The following is a 22,262-nucleotide window of genomic DNA, read 5'->3' on the forward strand; positions in this document are numbered from 1 at the left end:
TTCAGAGTTTTGAAATATTATTGTTTTTTTGTTTTTCCCATTTCATATCTAGACTAAATGTTTATACAACCACTTTACATTAACAAATAACAAAAAGGCACAGTACCATAACAGGAACAATACACAAATAACCCGCACATAGGAGAGAGGAGCTTACACCTATATACTCCCTCCTTGTCTCCTTTTTGTTAGTGTGACTTTGTAAATAGTCCAATTCAAACTGAAACATTGTCGTAAGCTCCTCTCTCCTATGTATGGGATATTTGTGTGCTTTACGTTAACCTTAAACATGCAACAGTGATAGTGTCAAATTTCTGTATACAGTACTGCATATTGAGAGGAATGTCAAAATTACTTCATTACAGTATTTACTTTGCAAAAAAAAAATATTATTCATCTTGTCTAAATTTTTTCACTTCTGTTGTATTCTCTTATACATAATCTGTGAGACTGTAAGACAGACGCAGATCAAAGATTTGTGGATATAGAACCTGTGTTCATATGAAAAAACGAGAATATGTTTGCACCCCCAGTGATCTTTGTTTATCCATATAGAATTTTAGCCCAACTCTTGCACAATTTGGGAGCACTTGTAATGCAAATTGGTCATCTAACACACACTACATATTGGTGGGATGTAATCTGAAAGGAATTATTAGAAAATGGCTTACCTGACATGACTTTGTGGTTCTGAGAGCCTGACTTGCCAATAACGCAATAATGCTACTTTGCAATCATAAATCTGGGGATACTGGCAGTGGATATCAAAATATATTATCAAAAAATAGTTTGCAAATAACCAAAGTCATGAATGTGGAATTTGAGAATTGTAAGGGAGTACAGTACAGTAGTTTATTTTTGTAAAAATATTTATGAATACTTCTCCATGGGGAAGTGGAACAGAATTATTCCTCTGTTAGCCATGCGTGTCGTAAGAGGAGACTGAAATGCTGGGAGCATGGGGGCTAGTAACCCCTTCTCCTGTATACATTACTTAAGTTAAAAAGGGAAACTTTTGTTTTTCTTTTTGGGCCACCGTGTTTTGGTGGGATACAGTCGGTTTGTCGAAAGAAGATTTATGAATACTAAATAGGGAAATTAATAAAATACATATACATATAGTGTTGTTCATGCATGTTCTTGGAAACAGGGGAATAAATGACTTTTGCAAATATAGTACAGAATTGTATTGTTTAGACAGTAATTTTATGTATCTTATTATTTTTCTCTTCAGAGAAGTCTGGATGTCCCTAATCCTAAGGGAAACTTTATCATGGTAATACCTCCCCCAAATGTCACAGGAAGTCTTCATCTTGGCCATGCACTAACAAATTCAGTCGAGGATGCTGTCTGTCGATGGTATGTACTACTGTAGTGGTGCAGACACTTTTCTGTTGACCCCCATGTCACTGTATTTTGTTATAAATTACTGATGATGGTGTTCTAATTTATCTCTTGGTAAGCAGTTATAATCACATGTTACAATAAGAATACTCCTTGGAATGTCTTTGCAAGTTTGCCATAATCACATGTTGTGCCCTCTTAGAAGAAAATTCTATTAAAAAAAGATGCAAATGCAATTTAATACAATCCATTATTGACAATATCAGTAAGACCTTTTAGTTTATACTGTACAGTTTTGGTCTCCATATTACAGAATAGACATAAATAAACCATACCACGGGTGGGATTTGATCCCGCGGTCAGAGAGTTTGTTTGCAATCATGTCATTACGATTTCGTGAGTCATGTGGACATAAATACACTGGAAAATATACAGAGAAGGCTGTTGAAGTTGATCTCGTGTATCAGAAATATTTCTTAGGAGGATGAACTATGGGCTCTGAATTAGGGAGATATGAGTGAAGTGTACAAATGGAAGACAGGAATGAATAAAGAGGATATAAACAGCATGCAAAAATATCTTTTGTGATCAGGAAAAGAAACTGAAGGAGGAATTTTTTTAATTAACAGTGCAGCTAGGAAGGTGTATAAATGTGGAGTGGAAGGAAGGAGGAGTAGGGGTCATCCTAGGGACAGTTGGAGGGAGGGGGCAAAAGAGGTTTCGAGTAGTGGGGGCTTGGACATCCAACAAGCTTGTGTGTGTTACACAGAGTGAGTAGAGGCAAGTGGTTTTTAGATTTGATATGCTGTTGGAGTGTGAGCAGAGTAACATTTGTGAAGGAGAATAAACTCGTTAGGTTTAGTAATTTTTGTCTTTTTTTTATGAAAGAATAAAGGACAGGAAATACAGTAGTAAAAAATTTGCAAATGGCAGTTTAGTACAGTACAGTTGAATATCATGAAGGTTGGGCTTCTTACATTAGAACACCAGCTGTATGAATAATAAATGAAATGGTAAATGATGTGGTAAACCATATCACCAATAAAGGTGTTATGGTTTACCATAAAAATAATTTGTTATGAATAATCTCATTTATATATATGATTGTGACTAGTTTGAAGGTCTAAGCTTATCCAGTATTAGGATTTAAAAATTGTTCTTATGTACAGTAGTGATGCAACATTCAATTAGATTCAGAATCTATAAATGCATTTTCTTAACAGGCACAGAATGAAAGGTCACACAACACTCTGGGTTCCTGGGTGTGATCATGCAGGTATTGCTACTCAAGTTGCAGTAGAAAAAAAGGTAAAACGCGAAGAGGGGAAGTCCCGCCACGATTTGGGCCGAGAGGAATTCACCAAACGTGTGTGGCAGTGGAAGAATGAGTAAGGACATTCCTTATAAAATATTCTTCTTATCCAAAGAATGTATTGTATTTGTATTAAATTGTTAAATTGAGATTGGTAGTATATTCTTATTTTCTTATGTCTTTTCTCAAAGCCAATTTTTTAAACATGCTGGCTGTATCTCACCAAGGCAGGGTGACCTGGGAAAGAAACACTTTCACAATTATTTACACTATCACTGTCTTGCCAGAGACAAGATGTACAGTACCTAAATACCATGCTCCAGTGACTTAAGATTTTGTTCCTGCAACATTCTTATCTTAACAAAACAATCACAGGATTTTGGATTCTGTTCATCCACCATTATTTTCCTAACTCTCTTTATCTTAAGGATTTACTTTTTTTTTTTTTTTTTTTTTTTTTTAATAATTTACCACATCATTATCTCATCCTCATTCTTTTAAAAATTTGTATGCTGCATTTTGTGTTGTTCTTGCTCAGAGGTTTCATTTAAGTCCCATTGTAAGTAACATTCCTTGTGTCTGCTGCTTCTGTATTTTTTATTGTATCCTAAATATTGACTTAGGAGCCACCACATTTATGATGAGTGGAATATTATGAACATACAGCAGGTATTTGTGAGTGTTTTAGATAGGAGTGACTGGAAATAAATGGGTTTTGGGACTTGATGAGCTGTTGGAGTGTGAGCAGGGTAGTATTTTGTAAAGGGATACAGGTAAATCAGTTAGCTGAACTTGAGTCCTGGAGGTGGGAAGTAGAATGCCAACACTTTAAAGGAGGGGTTTAGGATATTTGCTGTTAGGAAGGACATCTAAATAGTCATATCTGTGTGCCTCTGGCAAGACAATAATAGTGCAAATGATGTTGAAAGTGTTTCTTTTTCCAGGTCCCTCTGCCTCAGTGGAATATGGCCAGTGTGTTAAAAAAAAAAGTATCTCCATTTTTGATCATTGTTCATCACAGTTAGCTTAGGATGTATTAGGTCCTCAGGATTTTTTTTTTAATTTATGAAAACTAGTCTCTCTTGTTTGATACAGGAAGGGTGATCGCATCTATCATCAATTAGAAAAGATGGGATCATCACTTGACTGGGATCGTGTTACTTTTACGATGGATCCTGGACCACAGGAAGCAGTGAAGGAGGCATTTGTAAGACTACATGAAGATGGAACTATTTATAGATCTAACCGCCTTGTCAACTGGTCTTGTACGCTGAAATCTGCAATCTCTGACATTGAGGTATTGGTGAATGTCACTGTTGCAGAATTTAGATTTTTTTTTTCAGCAAGTCGGCCGTCTCCTACTGAGGCAGGGTGACCCAGAAAGAAAGAAAATCCCCCAAAAGAAAATACTTTCATCATCATTAAACACTTTCACCTCACTCATACATAATCACTGTCTTTGTAGAGGCGCTCATATGCGACAGTTTAGAATTCCCTCCAAACTGTCAATATCCCAGACCCCTCCTTTAAAGTGCAGGCATTGTACTTCCCAGGACTCAAGTCTGGCTAAATCTATAATAACCGGTTTCCCTAAATCCTTTCACTAAATATTACCCTGCTCACACTCCAGCAGCTCATTAAGTCCCAAAAACCATTCGTCTCCATGCACGAAATAGTTTACAGCGAAGTTCTGGCAGGTCGTATTTGTTTGGTCGAGTGCTGAGCTTTGTTTAAGTAGGGAGCTGGTCGTATACCAAGGTTCCACTGTACTTCATTTTAGCTTTGTTGAAATGCATTAATGATTTTTTTCAATGAACTAGCTGTATCCCGCCGAGGCAGAGTGACCTTAAAAGAAAAACAAAAGGTTTTCCTTTTTAAATTTAGTTAATTTGTACAGGAGAAAGGGTTACTAGCCACTTACTCTTGGCATTTTAGTCACCTCTTTAGATACACATAGCTTACAGAGGAAGAATTCTTTTCCACTTCCATATTAATGATATACTTGGCAATTATTCTTAGCCTTAAACTATGGAAGCACTGTGAAGGCCCCTTTAAAAAATTAGTGGGTAAATTATTTATGGACAGTGTCTTAAGCTATGTAATACTAATCTCCAACAGATCATGACCAAAAGTACCTTACCTGGAGTTTACCTGAGAGAGTTCCGGGGGTCAACGCCCCCGCGGCCCGTTCTGTGACCAGGCCTCCTGGTGGATCAGAGCCTGATCAACCAGGCTGTTACTGCTGGCTGCACGCAATCCAACGTACGAGCCACAGCCCGGCTGGTCAGGTACCAACTTTAGGTGCTTGTCCAGTGCCAGCTTGAAGACTGCCAAGGGTCTATTGGTAATCCCCCTTATGTGTGCTGGGAGGCAGTTGAACAGTCTCAGGCCCCTGACACTTATTGTTTGTATCATTTTATAAATACTCATTATAAATAGGACTTATGGTTTGTGCTTAATGGAAAGATAGTGAGGTATAGCCCATCTTAAGCAGCATATCATAGTAGATAATGACAAAATGCCACATGAACTATTCTCAGAGCTGATAAGCGTGATCTAATTGTACTATATACACTATACATGTGTTTCAAACTTAATTATTTGAAATATTTTATGCTGCATTCATAATATTAACATTCATCTTGTTTTATTTCAGTGATTTAGAAAAATGCCATTGGTACATTGTATAAATTTTTATATATATCTGTCACCGTGGTTGTTTAATATATTTATAGATGGGGTTGTAAGAGAAGTAAATGCGAGGGTCTTGGCAAGAGGCGTGGAGTTAAAAGATAAAGAATCACACACAAAGTGGGAGGTGTCACAGCTGCTCTTTGCTGATGACACTGTGCTCTTGGGAGATTCTGAAGAGAAGTTGCAGAGATTGGTGGATGAATTTGGTAGGGTGTGCAAAAGAAGAAAATTAAAGGTGAATACAGGAAAGAGTAAGGTTATGAGGATAACAAAAAGATTAGGTGATGAAAGATTGAATATCAGATTGGAGGGAGAGAGTATGGAGGAGGTGAACGTATTCAGATATTTGGGAGTGGACGTGTCAGCGGATGGGTCTATGAAAGATGAGGTGAATCATAGAATTGATGAGGGAAAAAGAGTGAGTGGTGCACTTAGGAGTCTGTGGAGACAAAGAACTTTGTCCTTGGAGGCAAAGAGGGGAATGTATGAGAGTATAGTTTTACCAACGCTCTTATATGGGTGTGAAGCGTGGGTGATGAATGTTGCAGCGAGGAGAAGGCTGGAGGCAGTGGAGATGTCATGTCTGAGGGCAATGTGTGGTGTGAATATAATGCAGAGAATTCGTAGTTTGGAAGTTAGGAGGAGGTGCGGGATTACCAAAACTGTTGTCCAGAGGGCTGAGGAAGGGTTGTTGAGGTGGTTCGGACATGTAGAGAGAATGGAGCGAAACAGAATGACTTCAAGAGTGTATCAGTCTGTAGTGGAAGGAAGGCGGGGTAGGGGTCGGCCTAGGAAGGGTTGGAGGGAGGGGGTAAAGGAGGTTTTGTGTGCGAGGGGCTTGGACTTCCAGCAGGCATGCGTGAGCGTGTTTGATAGGAGTGAATGGAGACAAATGGTTTTTTAATACTTGACGTGCTGTTGGAGTGTGAGCAAAGTAACATTTATGAAGGGATTCAGGGAAACCGGCAGGCCGGACTTGAGTCCTGGAGATGGGAAGTACAGTGCCTGCACTCTGAAGGAGGGGTGTTAATGTTGCAGTTTAAAAACTGTAGTGTAAAGCACCCTTCTGGCAAGACAGTGATGGAGTGAATGATGGTGAAAGTTTTTCTTTTTCGGGCCACCCTGCCTTGGTGGGAATCGGCCGGTGTGATAATAAAAAAAAAATAAAATATATCTGGAAGACTTTCATATGTAATATTCTTTCAGGCTTTTCTTTTTATGGTGAATATTTTCACATTTCAACATAATGTTCACAGGTTGAGAAGAGAGAGCTCCCAGGATGTACAGAACTGCCAGTCCCAGGATACAAGAACAAAATAGAATTTGGAGTACTTGTTTCCTTTGCATACCAGGTAGAGAATTCAGATGAACGTATAGTTGTTGCCACAACACGAATTGAAACCATGTTAGGTGATACAGCTGTTGCAGTCCACCCTGAAGATGAGAGGTAGGTCAAATTGCAATCCTACAAGTTCTCTTCCATTTGCAGTAGTATCAGTTCTCAACTAGAATGATTTTTTTCTTTATTTTTTTGGCATATTTAAGTATTGGGAAGTTCCTTTTCCCTAGTATGGTAAGCAGTGTTCAGAATTATTTAATTCTTTTGTCTGTCATCTTTTTATAGATCTTTCTTAATGGTTTTCCTGTGTAGTCGTCTTATTTCTCTTATGGCTTTGACTCTTTTTCAGCAGTTCCTCCATATTCATAGTTTTCATATAGTACTTTATTCCTATTACTTTATGCCCTGTTATACAGTATGTTCTGTTATAGTAGAAAGACATTTAATGCAGTGAGTTGTATGAAGTACATAGAACCTTGTATAAGGCATCCAGGGTGGTTTGTCATGCTCTTTATTTGTTCAGTCTAACTTTTTAAAGCTACACCTGACCACTCACCCCAGATACTCTATGAAAGCTGTAACATATCATTGTTCTAAGCACTTGATAAAACCCCACTCATGAGCAACATTGTGCCAAAAAGATTTCACCACATTATGTGTCTGTTTAACACTTGTAGGAGTTATGCTTTTATTCAGCATATAGTATACAGATGTACTTTTATGCTATAATCATCTATGTATTTTATAATTGTACTGATTAACTGTGTGACTTTGTGTCCATCCCTGAAGCAGTAGAGAGCTGAAACTGAGTCTTTTGATTAATTAAGAGATAAGTATCATTTTAATGTAAAGTTAAATACACCTGATTAACTTTTACTAGATACAAGCACCTGCATGGCAAGACACTCATTCATCCTTTCACTGCCCGTAAGCTGCCAATACTACAGGATGATTTTGTTGAGATGGAATTTGGTACAGGTGCTGTCAAGATTACCCCAGCTCATGATCCTAATGATTATGAAGTGGGCAAGAGGCATGATCTTCCCTTCCTTACGATTTTCACAGATGATGGGTATATTGTGGAGGGATATGGACAGTTTACAGTGAGTAGCAACATTTAAAGTTTTGATATAGCTATTTTTTTGTTTATTTCTGTTTATAAAAATATATTTAAAAATTATTTTCTAAATAAAGTGAATTCCTTCAGTAGAGTGGATTTTTACACTACTGGTCATCATTTATCTTGGAATTTCAATAAACATTTAAATGCTGATTATTATTGGTTAGATTTACTCAAAGATTGGCATTAAATAATTTTACCTCATTCTCTTTAGGGGATGAAACGCTTTGATGCACGTAAGGCTGTGTTACAAGCACTAATGGAGAAGGGCTTATATGTAGAAACAAAGGACAACCCTATGATAGTCCCAATTTGCTCCCGATCCAAAGACATCATTGAACCCATGATTAAGCCACAGTGGTAAGCCTTGATCTATAATTCAGTAACCTGAATGTATATAAATGTGTTGTATGCTGTTTACTGAATGCAAATGGCTATTAAGAGATGGGAAGAGAGAAAGAATTACTATATTATTATTATTATTTATTTATTTATTATTATTTAATATGAAGCATGGGTGGTGAATGTAGCAACAAGAGGAAGGCTGGAGGCAGTGGACATGTCGTGTCTGAGGGCAATGTGTGGTGTGAATATAATGCAGAGAATCTGTAACTATGAGATTAGAGGGCAGTGTGGGGTTTCTAAAAGTATTATCCAGAGGGCAGAGGAGAGGCTGCTGAGGTGGTTCGGACATTTAGAGAGGATGGAATGAGGTAGAATGACTTGAAGGGCATATAAATCTGTAGAGGAAGGAAGGTAGGGTAGGGGTCATCCTAGGAAAGGCTGGAGTGAGGGGGTAGAGGAGGTTTTGTGTGCAAGGGGCTTGGACTTCCAGTAAGCGTTCATGAGTGTGTTAGATAGGAGTGAGTGGTTTTTATGACTTGACGTGTTGTTAGAGTGTGAGCAAACATTTATAAAGGGATTCAGGGAGGTGGGAAGTACAGTGCCTTTGCTCTGAAGAAGGGGTATTGATATATTGCTTTTTTTTTCTTTTAACTGTGGTGTATACCTGGAGAGGGCTTTGGGGCCTGATCAACCAGGCTGTTACTGTTGGCCGCACATAAAGCGATGTACGAACCACAGTCCGGATGATCAGGCACTGACTTTAGGTGCTTGCCCAAAGCCTTCTTGAAGACAGCCAGGGGTCTATTGTGTAAGCATGCCTCTGACAAGACAGTGATAGAGTGAGTGATGATGAAAGTGTTTCTTCTTTTTTTGGTCACCCTGCCTTGGTGGGAAATGACTGATGTGTTAAAAAAAATTAAAATTAAAATAAAACACTGTAATATTGAAAACTGTTAACAAATAAAATTATTATTTTGACTGACCTTATATAGAATTTGTAATTTTGTATCAGATAATTTAGTGTATTTACTTCAGTTGCCCAAAATTTATGGTGCATTTTTCAGGTATGTTAAATGTTCAGATATGGCAGCTAAGGCTGTTGAAGCAGTCAGATCAGGTGAACTAGAAATCATTCCAAAGATACATGAAAAAACTTGGTACCATTGGATGGAGGAAATGCGTGACTGGTGCATATCCCGGCAACTTTGGTGGGGGCATCAGATTCCTGCATACTTTGTGACAGTTACTGATCAATCTTTTCCACCTGGACAGGTTAGTTGTATTATTTTTTGTATTATTAACTTGGTTGCATGCTTTTCTTTGAGTAAGATTTTATTTTTATTAATATTTTTCATAGGTTTGGTCTACAAGAAATACAGTGGTAATTTCAGTAACTAAACTGTTTAAAACACAGCTGTGAGGAGAGGCTAAAGAAATTGAAAGACCAGAGAACCATGGGAGACATGATAACAATATATAAAATACTCAAAGGCAGTGATAGGGCAGACGGGTAGGCTGTTTGAGAGGCGGGAAAAAGGTACTCTTAGGCACAGCTGGAAGTTAAAGACAGAGATGAGTTACAAGGCTGTCAGGAAGTATTTCTTCAGTCTCAGGGTGGTTTGGAAGTGGAATGACATCGATGAAGTGGTGGAGGCAGATTCAGTGTCTAGTATTAAGAATAGGTATGATAGGGTGCATGAGGCTACAAAAAAGTGAATCTGGTAAATGGTAAGTTAAGAGACGAGGCCAGGAGCTAAGACTTGACCTCGACAACCACGTATAGACAAATATATAGCACATTAAGGACTTTTTTTGTAAAGAACAAAAAGGCACAATACACTGACTGGAACAGTACTCATATAACCGCACATAGAAGAAAAAACTTAAGCCAATGTTTTACTCCAACTTGGACCAATTAATGGTCCGAATCAGACCAAAATGTCGTCATAAGTTTCTTTTTCTTGTGTGCAGGCTATTTGTGTATTTTCTTTTTTCTTGCCAGTTAACCTTCTTGTAATTAAATTTCCCAAAAAATTCCAGAGCAGGTAGCTGAGCTCTTGCACATTATTTTAAAACCTTGGGCTATATCTTGTCTGGGTCTACCACTGTTTTGGGCTAGTATCCAAAAATAGCTTCATTTCAATAAATATATTTGTCTATGTTTCATAAGTCTTTCTTTCTTTCAACACACCGGCCGTATCCCACCGAGGTGGGGTGGCCCAAAAGGAAAAACGAAAGTTTCTCCTTTTACATTTAGTAATATATACAGGAGAAGGGGTTACTAGCCCCTTGCTCCCGGCATTTTAGTCGCCTCTTACAACACGCATAGCTTACGGAGGAAGAATTCTGTTCCACTTCCCCATGGAGATAAGAGAAAATAAACAAGAACAAGAACTAGAAAGAAAATAGAAGAAAACCCAGAGGGGTATGTATGTATATATATGCTTGTACATGTATGTGTAGTGTGACCTAAGTGTAAGTAGAAGTAGCAAGACGTACCTGAAACCTTGCATGTTCATGAGACAGAAAACTGGACACCAGCAATCCTACCATCATGTAAAACAATTACAGGCTTTCGTTTTACACTCGCTTGGCAGGACGGTAGTACCTCCCTGGGCGGTTGCTGTCTACCAACCTACTACCTATTATGTTTCATAAGTACTGTATATATAATTGCTAAAACATAATGTTACCTTAAACATATTCAGTATCAAATTTTTGTGTACAGTCTATATATTCAGTACTAAAACTGCCATGTATTTATTAAAATTTAAAATGTTCTTTGGATTTGAGGTACTGTTCTAATTAAATTTAAAAGATACTGACATGCCTCTTTTGCCCATACTTAGGGTGATGAATACTGGGTAAGTGGTCGAACAGAAGAGGAAGCACGACACAAGGCAGCAGCAAAATTCGATGTTTCACCAGATAAGATCAAGTTAGAGCAGGACCCAGATGTTCTGGACACTTGGTTCAGTTCTGGCCTTTTTCCATTTTCTGTCATGGGTTGGCCAAAACAGGTTAGTGGAAAAAAGTGAACATAACGCTATGTCTTAAGTGCTTCTTTTAGGCTTATCGTAGATTAGTTGGTAATAAGTGAATCTTTTATTTGTCAGAATAAGATATTTGTAAGGTGTACCTTCTACTTTTATGTAATCTGTAGAGTTTGCATCATCATTAAATTTCCAGTGTGTTATTAGAGTTTTGATTTAAGTAAATAAAAGAGTAAAAGACACATTGTAGAACAAACTTGTGTTGGGGCAGTGTTTCACTGTATAAAGCTTTTATCAAGTCATGTTCTGCATTTTTTGTTCTACACTGTATGTTTTTTAACAATCCTGGTGGCAGTGCACTGGACCTATCTTGGTTAAAAAACTTTGAAAGACACACAAAACCCTTTGAGATTCATTATTTCTGTAGTAGAATGTTATTATGGTAGTAGCACTTTGGGTTGGGGAAAATCAGCATTAAAATTCTGTATATTTTAATTTTTTTTCTATGAATCATCTTTGAAGGATTAAAATGTGAATGGAAAAGTCCTGATGACTTCTTGGGTTTTGGAATTGTTACCATTTTTACCTTTCCTTAGCCTCACTTGATCTTTGCTCATGTAGTTTTTCATTCTTCCTAATTAATTTTTCTTCCTTCTTTTGTTTATTCTTTTCTTTATTTATTTCTCCTCATCCATTTTTTTTTTTTTTTTTACTTTTTTCTTTGATCTTTTTCTTTTTCTCCATTATATTTTTTGTCTTCTCCCTTTTCTTTCCTCTTCCTACTCTTCCTTACCCTTAGTCTTCCTACTCTTTTTCACTCCCTCCTCTCTACTTTTCCTTCTTATAACCCATCCCTCCTATTCCACCTCCCTCTTCTTCCTCTTGCATTCTTTCCTCCTCGTCCTCCCTCCTTCTCTGCTTTTCTTCTTTTTTCTCTCCCTTTCTTCCTCATCCCTCCCTTTTCTCCCAGCCTTTTTTTTATCCTCCCTACTTTTCTTCCTCCCTACTTTTTTCTCCTTGTCCCTTCTTTTCCCTCTCCCTTCTCCTCCTCCTCTTCCTCCTCCTAGGTAAGTAGAACTGCAAAATAGGAAAAGGGCAGAAAACGTACAAAGGTGTTAAAAATAAGACTAAAAAGGGATTGACAGTATTTGGTGAGCAAGTCATATGGAAAAAATTTCAATGTGAAATTTTTAATCAGACATTTCTCACCAGAGTAGTGTGGTAAAATTTCTACAATGTTTTCTTTCAATTTTTCAGACTAAAGATCTGGAACTGTTTTACCCTAATACTCTTCTGGAGACTGGTCATGATATTTTGTTCTTCTGGGTTGCTCGAATGGTTTTCTTTGGGCAGAAACTTTTAGGAAAGTTGCCTTTCAAGTAAGTATAGCTAAAGTTATTACTTTATTGAACATATGCCTATTGTAGTAAGCTGTTGTTAACTATGGTTTATTTCATGAAAGTTCTGAATATGTGCTCACAATGTTAATAAGCTTATGCTAATGAGAGACTAGTTCAAATATTTATTTTTTTAACACGCCAGCTTTACCTTACCTTTACCTTTGAATACCTTTGAAGCTGTCTCCCACTGAGGCAGGATGACTTGAAAAAGAAGAAACAAAAGCTTTTCTTCTTTTTACATTTAGTAATTTATACAGGAAAAGGATTTACTAGCCCTGTGCTCCTGGCATTTTAGTCACCTCTTATGATATGCATAGGTTTAAGTAAGTTAACAGTTAAAATTTATAGCACTGTATATTGTATATTTTGCTGAGATTAGTGTTACTACATCTTGCATTAAAATTAATAGTTTAATTTGTTAAATGTGCTAGCTATTAATGGTGCTTAGTGCTAATTTTGAGTCATTCCACCAGGCAGGTGTATCTTCATGCCATGGTTCGAGATGCACATGGTCGAAAGATGAGCAAATCCCTTGGTAATGTGATTGACCCGATGGATGTCATACATGGGATCACCCTGCAGGTATATACAGTATTCTATATTTGAAATAGACTATGTTGTTTTATATAGAGTATTTGGCTGTTTTTAAAATTACCAAAAATTTACTTTTTAGTATAGTGCATTCAGTATATGTCAGAAATTGTAGAATTTTTAAAAGACTCTACCATCCATTGTTGATCTACCAAGTCTCAGCATCCCAACTCCATTTTGCAGTGCTTGTCACTAAAGAATACCAGCCCCCTCTTAAACCACAACCACAAAATAGGTCATCACTTGCATTTTAGGATATTGTTCAACTGTCTAGGAAACGATTCACACACATACTTAAGGGTTTTGAGGGGCAAATTCTCCAGTGACTCATGGATAGTGACCCCCAGCTGTGGGAATGGGCAAATGTCGTCCTCCTATGAATTTCTCTATCACTAACCAGAGGTTCTCAATGGAGTTCAAGTCTGGGGAGTTTCCTGACTACTTGTCGCAGAAAAGGATATCTCACAGTCACGTAACCCTGAGCAACTGATTTTGCGGTGTGGTAATGAGCACTGTCTTGCAGAAAAGTCTTTGCACCACAGAGGATTTTTAGATATGTTACTACAGTTAACATTAGTAGGGATGTTTTTCTAGGCTTCCCTGGACATGCTTTTGGTATGGGTATGTCATCACTACCTCCCTCATGGAACCAATGCAACCAGGTCCTCACTGAATGCTCACACGTGTCAATGGCTTCTACTATTTCCTTTATTTGATGGTCTGCCTTATGTAATCCAGTGACCTATGCAGTTGTCTGTTGTGTCAGCTACTTACTCTTGCTCATATCAATTTGTCTAAAGCCAAAAATGGCTGACAAACTGGCATTTAAGACCACGTGGTGCAGGGAGACTATAGACACAAATCTGTCCACCACACACGCCTAGAAGGAACTTAGGATTCAGCCTGTAGTCTTGGAGAATCCTGTGATGTCCTGCTACGAGTTGCCAGGCTGACACTGAAGCATCTAACAGGGTCAGGTATTACTTCTGACATTAAAATTTGCCAGATGCCTACATGCGACATACTTTATTAACAAGTATTGTTTATGTGCGTGTATTATTTTCCTCTTTCTTACAGTGTCCCTTCTAAGCATTCCTATTACAGGGTTCCTTTAAATATTCCTATTTCCTTATCATTTTTGAAGAAGTCCTTTTAGACTTTCCTATTGCAGATGTCATATTTGATATGAATATTGTTTTTTTTTTTTTTTTTTTTTTTTCAACAAGTCGGCCGTCTCCCACCGAGGCAGGGTGACCCAAAAAAGAAAGAAAATCCCCAAAAAGAAAATACTTTCATCATCATTCAACACTTTCACCACACTCGCACATTATCACTGTTTTTGCAGAGGTGCTCAGAATACAACAGTCTAGAAGCATAAACATATAAAGATACACAACATATCCCTCCAAACTGCCAATATCCCAAACCCCTCCTTTAAAGTGCAGGCATTGTACTTCCCATTTCCAGGACTCAAGTCCGACTATATGAAAATAACCGGTTTCCCTGAATCCCTTCACTAAATATTACCCTGCTCACACTCCAACAGATCGTCAGGTCCCAAGTACCATTCGTCTCCATTCACTCCTATCTAACACGCTCACGCACGCTTGCTGGAAGTCCAAGCCCCTTACCCACAAAACCTCCTTTACCCCCTCTCTCCAACCCTTTCGAGGACGACCCCTACCCCGCCTTCCTTCCCCTATAGATTTATATGCTTTCCATGTCATTCTACTGTGATCCATTCTCTCTAAATGACCAAACCACCTCAACAACCCCTCTTCTGCCCTCTGACTAATACTTTTATTAACTCCACACCTTCTCCTAATTTCCACACTCCGAATTTTCTGCATAATATTTACACCACACATTGCCCTTAAACAGGACATCTCCGCTGCCTCCAACCGTCTCCTCGCTGCTGCATTTACCACCCAAGCTTCACACCCATATAAGAGTGTTGGTACTACTATACTTTCATACATTCCCTTCTTTGCCTCCATAGATAACGTTTTTTGACTCCACATATACCTCAACGCACCACTCACCTTTTTTCCCTCATCAATTCTATGATTAACCTCATCCTTCATAAATCCATCCGACACGTCAACTCCCAAGTATCTGAAAACATTCACTTCTTCCATACTCCTCCTCCCCAATTTGATATCCAATTTTTCTTTATCTAAATCATTTGACACCCTCATCACCTTACTCTTTTCTATGTTCACTTTCAACTTTCTACCTTTACACACATTCCCAAACTCATCCACTAACCTTTGCAATTTTTCTTTAGAATCTCCCATAAGCACAGTATCATCAGCAAAAAGTAACTGTGTCAATTCCCATTTTGAATTTGATTCCCCATAATTTAATCCCACCCCTCTCCCAAACACCCTAGCATTTACTTCCTTTACAACCCCATCTATAAATATATTAAACAACCATGGTGACATTACACATCCCTGTCTAAGACCTACTTTTACCGGGAAGTAGTCTCCCTCTCTTCTACACACCCTAACCTGAGCCTCACTATCCTCATAAAAACTCTTTACAGCATTTAATAACTTACCACCTATTCCATATACTTGCAACATCTGCCACATTGCTCCTCTATCCACTCTATCATATGCCTTTTCTAAATCCATAAATGCAATAAAAACTTCCCTATCTTTATCTAAATACTGTTCACATATATGCTTCAATGTAAACACCTGATCTACACATCCCCTACCCACTCTAAAACCTCCTTGCTCATCCGCAATCCTACATTCTGTCTTACCTCTAATTCTTTCAATTATAACCCTACCGTACACTTTTCCTGGTATACTCAGTAAGCTTATTCCTCTATAATTTTTACAGTCTCTTTTGTCCCCTTTCCCTTTATATAAAGGGACTATACATGCTCTCTGCCAATCCCTAGGTACCTTCCCCTCTTTCATACATTTATTAAACAAAAGTACCAACCACTCCAACACTATATCCCCCCCTGCTTTTAACATTTCTGTCATGATCCCATCAGTTCCAGCTGCTTTACCCCCTTTCATTTTACGTAATGCCTCACGTACCTCCCCCACACTTACATTCTGCTCTTCTTCACTCCTAAAAGATGGTATACCTCCCTGACAGTGCATGAAATTACTGCCTCTGTTTCTTCCTTAACATTTAAAAGTTCCTCAAAATATTCTCGCCATCTACCCAATACCTCCATCTCCCCATCTACTAACTCCCCTACTCTGTTTTTAACTGACAAATCCATATTTTCCCTAGGCTTTCTTAACTTGTTTAACTCACTCCAAAATTTTTTCTTATTTTCATTAAAATTTCTTGACAGTGCCTCTCCCACTCTATCATCTGCTCTCCTTTTGCACTCTCTCACCACTCTCTTTACCTTTCTTTTACTCTCCATATACTCTGCTCTTCTTATAACACTTCTGCTTTGTAAAAACAGTTCTAATACTGGGGTTATATCTCACCCGTTTATGTAGCTACAACTAAATAATGAAAGCATAGCTCAGAGAGCTTAGGAGAGGTTGTTGAGATTGGTCATTTAAAAAGGTTGGATCAAGGTTGGATCTAGATATGTTGACCAAGAGGGTGTATAGATCTGGGTTGAACTGAAGGAATCTAACCAGTAATAAATGCTGGCTTCAAGGTAGCACACACTATTCCTCCTCAGGCTCCCTTAAAGTACTAAATGTACCTGCCCTCCCCTTTTTTTTTTTTTTACCACATCTGCTGTTTCTCACCAAGGTAGGGTGATACAGAGATGAAGTAACATTCATCAGCTCTCTTCAGTATCTGTCTTGCCAGAGGTAAACAGACATCACTATTCAAATGACCTTTATCATTGTGAGTTAGATAGTGTAAAGGCTTCATACTGGTGTCAGGCAGCATAAGATAAAGTCTACCAGTTTGTAAAGCTAGTTAATAAGAAATATTCTGAATGTGCTTGGGCCATCTTTTCTTAGTAAAACTAATGAGTTTAAAAAATGGATAAAAAATCATTCGAGTGCTCATAGTCCTACTAATCTAAGACTTATCGTAATAAATATATTTTTAGTCTTTAATTGGTTGCTGTGTTTCCAAATGAACATTTGAACCTTTTTCTTCAGGAGCTTAACAAACAGCTGGATGACAACAGTAATCTGGATCCCAATGAAATTGCAAAAGCAAAAGAAGGTCAGAAAAGTGATTACCCTCAAGGTATTCCTGAATGTGGCACTGATGCCCTGCGATTTGCACTGTGTGCCTATACTTCACAAGGTAATTATCTAGTGGATTTGGTCTTGGCGGTAGGAGGGCATTTAATGTTTTCAGCCTTTCATAACAACTCACATTTTTTAAGCTCTGGGATCCATGTTATAGCTCTAATTTTGATAAATTAGACACATGTGCAACTCTTGGGTATCTTTATTGAGGAAACGTTTCGCCACACAGTGGCTTCATCAGTCCATACGTAGGAGAAACTTGAAGAACAGGAGGAGAATGAGGTAATCAGTCCCTCAACCTTGAGTCGATGTGTTCAGTCCATCAATCTTGAATAGAATGCGGCATATGAGCGGAGAAGCAGCTTATAAACCGTATGGCAGGAGAGGTGCAGCAGTCTTAGGTGGTGTCACATTTGATCAATGTGGAAGTAGGTCGTGCCCAAGAATTAGGCAAGCGAAGAATTCATAAGTATTAAGATCCTAAGAAGTTGCAGTGTCTGACAGGTTTGTAGATGAATGGTTCAGAGAACCGACATGTTGATAAATTAGACACATGTGCAACTCTTGGGTATCTTTATTGAGGAAACGTTTCGCCACACAGTGTGGTGAAACGTTTCCTCAATAAAGATACCCAAGAGTTGCACATGTGTCTAATTTATCAACATGTTGGTTCTCTGAACCATTCATCTACAAAGCTCTAATTTTGATTTTTCTGTCTGATCCACGTGCTTTTTAAGCTGTGGACACCACACACCAGTTTCATATTCCACTTTTGGCCTAATGTATGTCCCTAACAGCTTTTTCTACATTTCTCCATCCATGTACTATTTGTCCTGTTACTTTGTTGGTAGTGCACTCAGCTCACATGTTAAGTGTCTGTGGTTTGATCCCTGGCATGGGTGGAAACATTGGGCATGTTTCCTTACACCTGCTGTCCCTGTTCACCTAGGACTAAATAGGTACCTGGGTGTTAGTTTACTGCTGTTGGTTGCATCCCAGGGAAGTGGTATACCTTAGATAAGGCTGGGCTTTGAAATGAGCTGAGGTAGGATAACAGCTCTTAGCCTGTAAAATTGATTTGTGTAAAAAGAAAAAAAAAGTATTTCTATAACTATCCAGTATAGCATATGCATTTCCCATAATTTTTCTTCCATGATCTCATGACAGGTTTTATTAATAATAATTCTTAGTTTGAGAGAAATATGTGGTGTACATATCATGTAGAGAATTCACAGCATAGAAACAGAGAGGCAATATGGGATTACCATGGGTATAATTTAGAGGGCTGAGAAGGGGTTTTTAAGGTGGTTTGGAGGATAGGATGATGAAGAGGGTGTATAAATAAATCGGGTGGAAGGTAGAAGATGTAGGGGTCATCCCATGAATGGTTGGAGGAAGGAAGTAAAGGAGGCTTGAATTTTAGGGGTGAGAGCATCCATCAAGCTTGTGTGAGCATGTTGGATAGGAGTAATGGTAACAAGTGATTTTTTAAAGGACATGCTGATGAAGTACGAGCAAGGTAATTTTTATGAAGGAATTCAAGGAAACTGGATATCCATGCTTGAGTCCTAGAGGTTGGAAGGAATGGTGAGGGTGCTGCAATTAGAGGGTAATATGAATTGTGATGTCAGCTCATTTTTGGTAAGACAACAGTTGCATGAATGATGGCAGATGTGTTTTCTGTGGGTCACCCTGCCTTGACGGAAGACGGCTGTTGAGTTAATAAAAAGATAAAGTTTTTATTCCTTCTGGTAAGTAAATTATGAACATTGTAGGGACAAACACAGAGCCTTGTGGCACCCCACAAATGACATTACACCGAGAGGACTTTTCTTTTTCTCTTTTCATTGTTTGCATTTTCCTCTCAAAGTCGCTCATCCATTATATGATAGTTTACCTTGTATTCTTTTTATGTTTTGAAATTTACAAATTAGTCTCAGTCAGTATGTCAGTAACCTGCTTAATTATGCAGTGAACAGATCATTGTAGTCACAGGCTAGGCTGCAAATGTAGAAAAACTCCCAGAATAGTTACAGGTATATACGGTATATACAGCATATCTGTTATATATCTGTTTATAATTCCAGAATCATCGATATATGTCAGATTTGTAAGAACTTTGCTATTTCTATATAATTAAGTATTGTGTGGGATTATTGTGAAATATTTTGTGATAGACTGAGGATACCTCCCTTGATTTTCATTGTCTGATCAAACCATCTCTAGTATTTTACACTAATTCAGAATGGCCAAACTTGGCTTTTTTATAAAACAAAAATAAGTACAATATCTGCAAGAATAATAAAAGTGATTTTATCTTGCAGGACGGGACATTAACCTTGATGTGCTGCGTGTTAATGGGTACAGGAACTTTTGTAACAAACTGTGGAATGCTACAAAATTTGCCATGATGAATATTGGCACAAGTTTCAAACCGTATGAATCACTTAAGGAATTACACAAAATGGTTAGTGTTTTTAGGGTTAGACTTAATTTATTAAGTTTTCAGATTTGATATGCAGTTTGATACTTTACTTAAATTCTAATTCTGAAACTTGTTTCATCCCAAAAAGAGCAGTATTGGGTAGATGCTATAATGTAATGATTGTTACATTGTGATAATTGCTGTATAATGCTCTTGAAACTTTCAATGTAAGCATTTAATATCACTGTTAATAAAAACTTCAAATGATGCTGTTGCAACTGTAACAATTTTTTTTCTTTTTTAATTATTGTGATTTACATCTTTATTGTAGATCAGACTATAAAACTGACCAGCATTACTCACTAGGTAAAAACGGCACAAGAGAAGGTCATGGTTCAGACCAACACACCGTTCTCCTCACTTACCAACCATATTAGAAACAATAACTATCATTGGGGCAGTCTGTCTGAGCTGAATGAAACCTTAAAACACTTTAGCTATGTAGATGGTTTTACGCCCACACAAGCTGATGTTTCCCTTGTGCAAATGTTAAACGTTGGGTCATCACTTTCACCATATCCCCATCTTTTGCGGTGGTACTGCCACATGGCCAGCTACTCACAGGCAGAGAGAGATACATTCCCAGAGGCTAGTAATAATGGCCCTTTAACTCCCACCTCTAAGCCCAAGGAGGTAAGGTATGACATTTTATTTGCTGCACTTAATTGCTTGCTTGTCTTTCTTGTGTTTGCTGCGTTGAGCGTTTTAAATTGATAGAGATTTTGTATAGAAATATCTGTTTTTGGAGAAAGTATGTTTTTATGTTAACCCATTCACTGTCCAGACCCCCAAAATTAATATTACTCTCAGTGTCCACTTTTTAAGAAAGAAAAATTATTTTTTCTCCTAAAATGATAATGTTTTTCTGAAGATAACACCAAAAGTATGAAATTTGGTGGAAAACTTATGGAATTACGCAGGAGTAAAGGTAGCAGTCTCGGCACATTTCGGCGATTTTGCCCACTTTGAGTCCTGTTTTAAGCTAATTATGTGCCCATTTGACTAAATTCTTAGCTATTTCATTGGTATGCCTTCCATTCTATTGCTTGAGCATAAGAAACTGCACATTCAATTATTTAAACTACCCTATAAAGTGCACAGAAGTTGGTAATTTGGCTAGTTTTACACAAAATTAAAAAATGCTAATTTAAAAATAGAGTCCAAACTAAACAATGTAGATATTCCTAGCACTAAAACAACATTTCCTCTGTTCACTAATCACATCCCCAGGCCTCTCCTATATTATACTTGCCTTCCATTTTGAATTCCTAATCACACAGAAATATGAGATTTACTCTATTTTTCATGTAATAAAATATAGCCAGGAATGATTGGTCGTGATTTATGGTGTCCCAGTAATTGAATCAGACTTATTTAAAGTCCATCAAACAGACTGGGGGTGTAAGGGGACCTTACTCATTCGCTGGAAAATTTGGCAAAAATTGAAAATTTTCTGCAAATTGCTCAATTTCAAGTTACTTTTGGTCCTGAAACCAACCAAAATCATCTCTGTTTCAGTATCAGATGATACCAAGATACAGCCAATAAAGCCATAAAAACCATCTGTGAAAACACCTCAAATTCTCCTTTTAAACCTTACACACGAGCAGAGTTTTGCTTTTCCTATCATGCACACTCATTTATATCTAGGTCAAAATTTACCACTCACAGCTTATCTGAGTGAGCTGAGATCATGACATAGAAATATAGGAGGGACTCTGACCTCACTGATGTAGTTCTACATGATGGCTGCTGACAGGGTTAAAATTGTAGCAATAATTGAAAATGATCATGATAATATTTTTTATTTGCATATGTATTTTACTTTTGGTTTTCTTCATGGGCCACCCTACGTTGATGGGATACAGCCAGTTTGTTGAAAGAAAGATATTTATTTTGTATGGAGAAGAAGTTTGGAAAATTAAAAGGGATGCACCTAGATTTAGTAACACGCATTTAATGTTCAGTATTTCAGCTAAAACTCAAAAACTAATAATTACATTCTTATTGAATTTATGATTAGTGTCAAGCACATAAAAGTTACCAATATCCTACTGGTAAACTTTAAAATAACCTTTAGATATATGGATGAGGATGTGTTAGAAAAACTTTTTTTTTTTTTTTCAACAAATTGGCCAACTCCCACCAAGGCAGGGTGACCCAAAAAGAAAGAAAATCCCCAAAAAGAAAATACTTTCGTTATCATTCAACACTTTCACCTCACTCACACATAATCACTGTTTTTGCAGAGGTGCCCAGAATACAACAGTTTAGAAGTATATATGTATGTATAAAAGTACACAGTATATCCCTCCAAACTGCCAATATCCCAAACCCCTCCTTTAGAGTGCAGGCATTGTACTTCCCATTTCCAGGACTCAAGTCCGGTTATATAAAATAACCGGTTTCCCTGAATCCCTTCACTAAATATTATCCT

At 37.7% G+C, this 22,262-nt stretch overlaps 1 protein-coding gene across 2 annotated transcripts in view; it reads left to right on the top strand.

Moving 5' to 3' along the window:
• ValRS (Valyl-tRNA synthetase) overlaps window positions 1-22,262 on the top strand; it is a 29,135-nt gene that overhangs the window by 1,613 nt on the left and 5,260 nt on the right. The window contains exons 3-15 of one of the 2 annotated variants that reach the window (XM_070101657.1): window positions 1,235-1,359; window positions 2,568-2,732; window positions 3,752-3,953; window positions 6,607-6,797; window positions 7,570-7,792; window positions 8,024-8,169; window positions 9,219-9,426; window positions 11,004-11,174; window positions 12,405-12,526; window positions 13,021-13,129; window positions 17,245-17,395; window positions 19,665-19,807; window positions 20,132-20,458. In XM_070101657.1, the coding sequence (XP_069957758.1) occupies window positions 1,235-1,359; window positions 2,568-2,732; window positions 3,752-3,953; window positions 6,607-6,797; window positions 7,570-7,792; window positions 8,024-8,169; window positions 9,219-9,426; window positions 11,004-11,174; window positions 12,405-12,526; window positions 13,021-13,129; window positions 17,245-17,395; window positions 19,665-19,807; window positions 20,132-20,458 (2,283 nt within the window). The remainder of the gene's footprint in view (window positions 1-1,234; window positions 1,360-2,567; window positions 2,733-3,751; window positions 3,954-6,606; window positions 6,798-7,569; window positions 7,793-8,023; window positions 8,170-9,218; window positions 9,427-11,003; window positions 11,175-12,404; window positions 12,527-13,020; window positions 13,130-17,244; window positions 17,396-19,664; window positions 19,808-20,131; window positions 20,459-22,262) is intronic. The other variant, XM_070101658.1, reaches the window with a different exon arrangement.

This window comes from Cherax quadricarinatus, chromosome 78 (genome assembly GCF_038502225.1).
Source record: "Cherax quadricarinatus isolate ZL_2023a chromosome 78, ASM3850222v1, whole genome shotgun sequence".
NCBI classification, from domain to species: Eukaryota; Metazoa; Arthropoda; class Malacostraca; order Decapoda; family Parastacidae; genus Cherax; species Cherax quadricarinatus.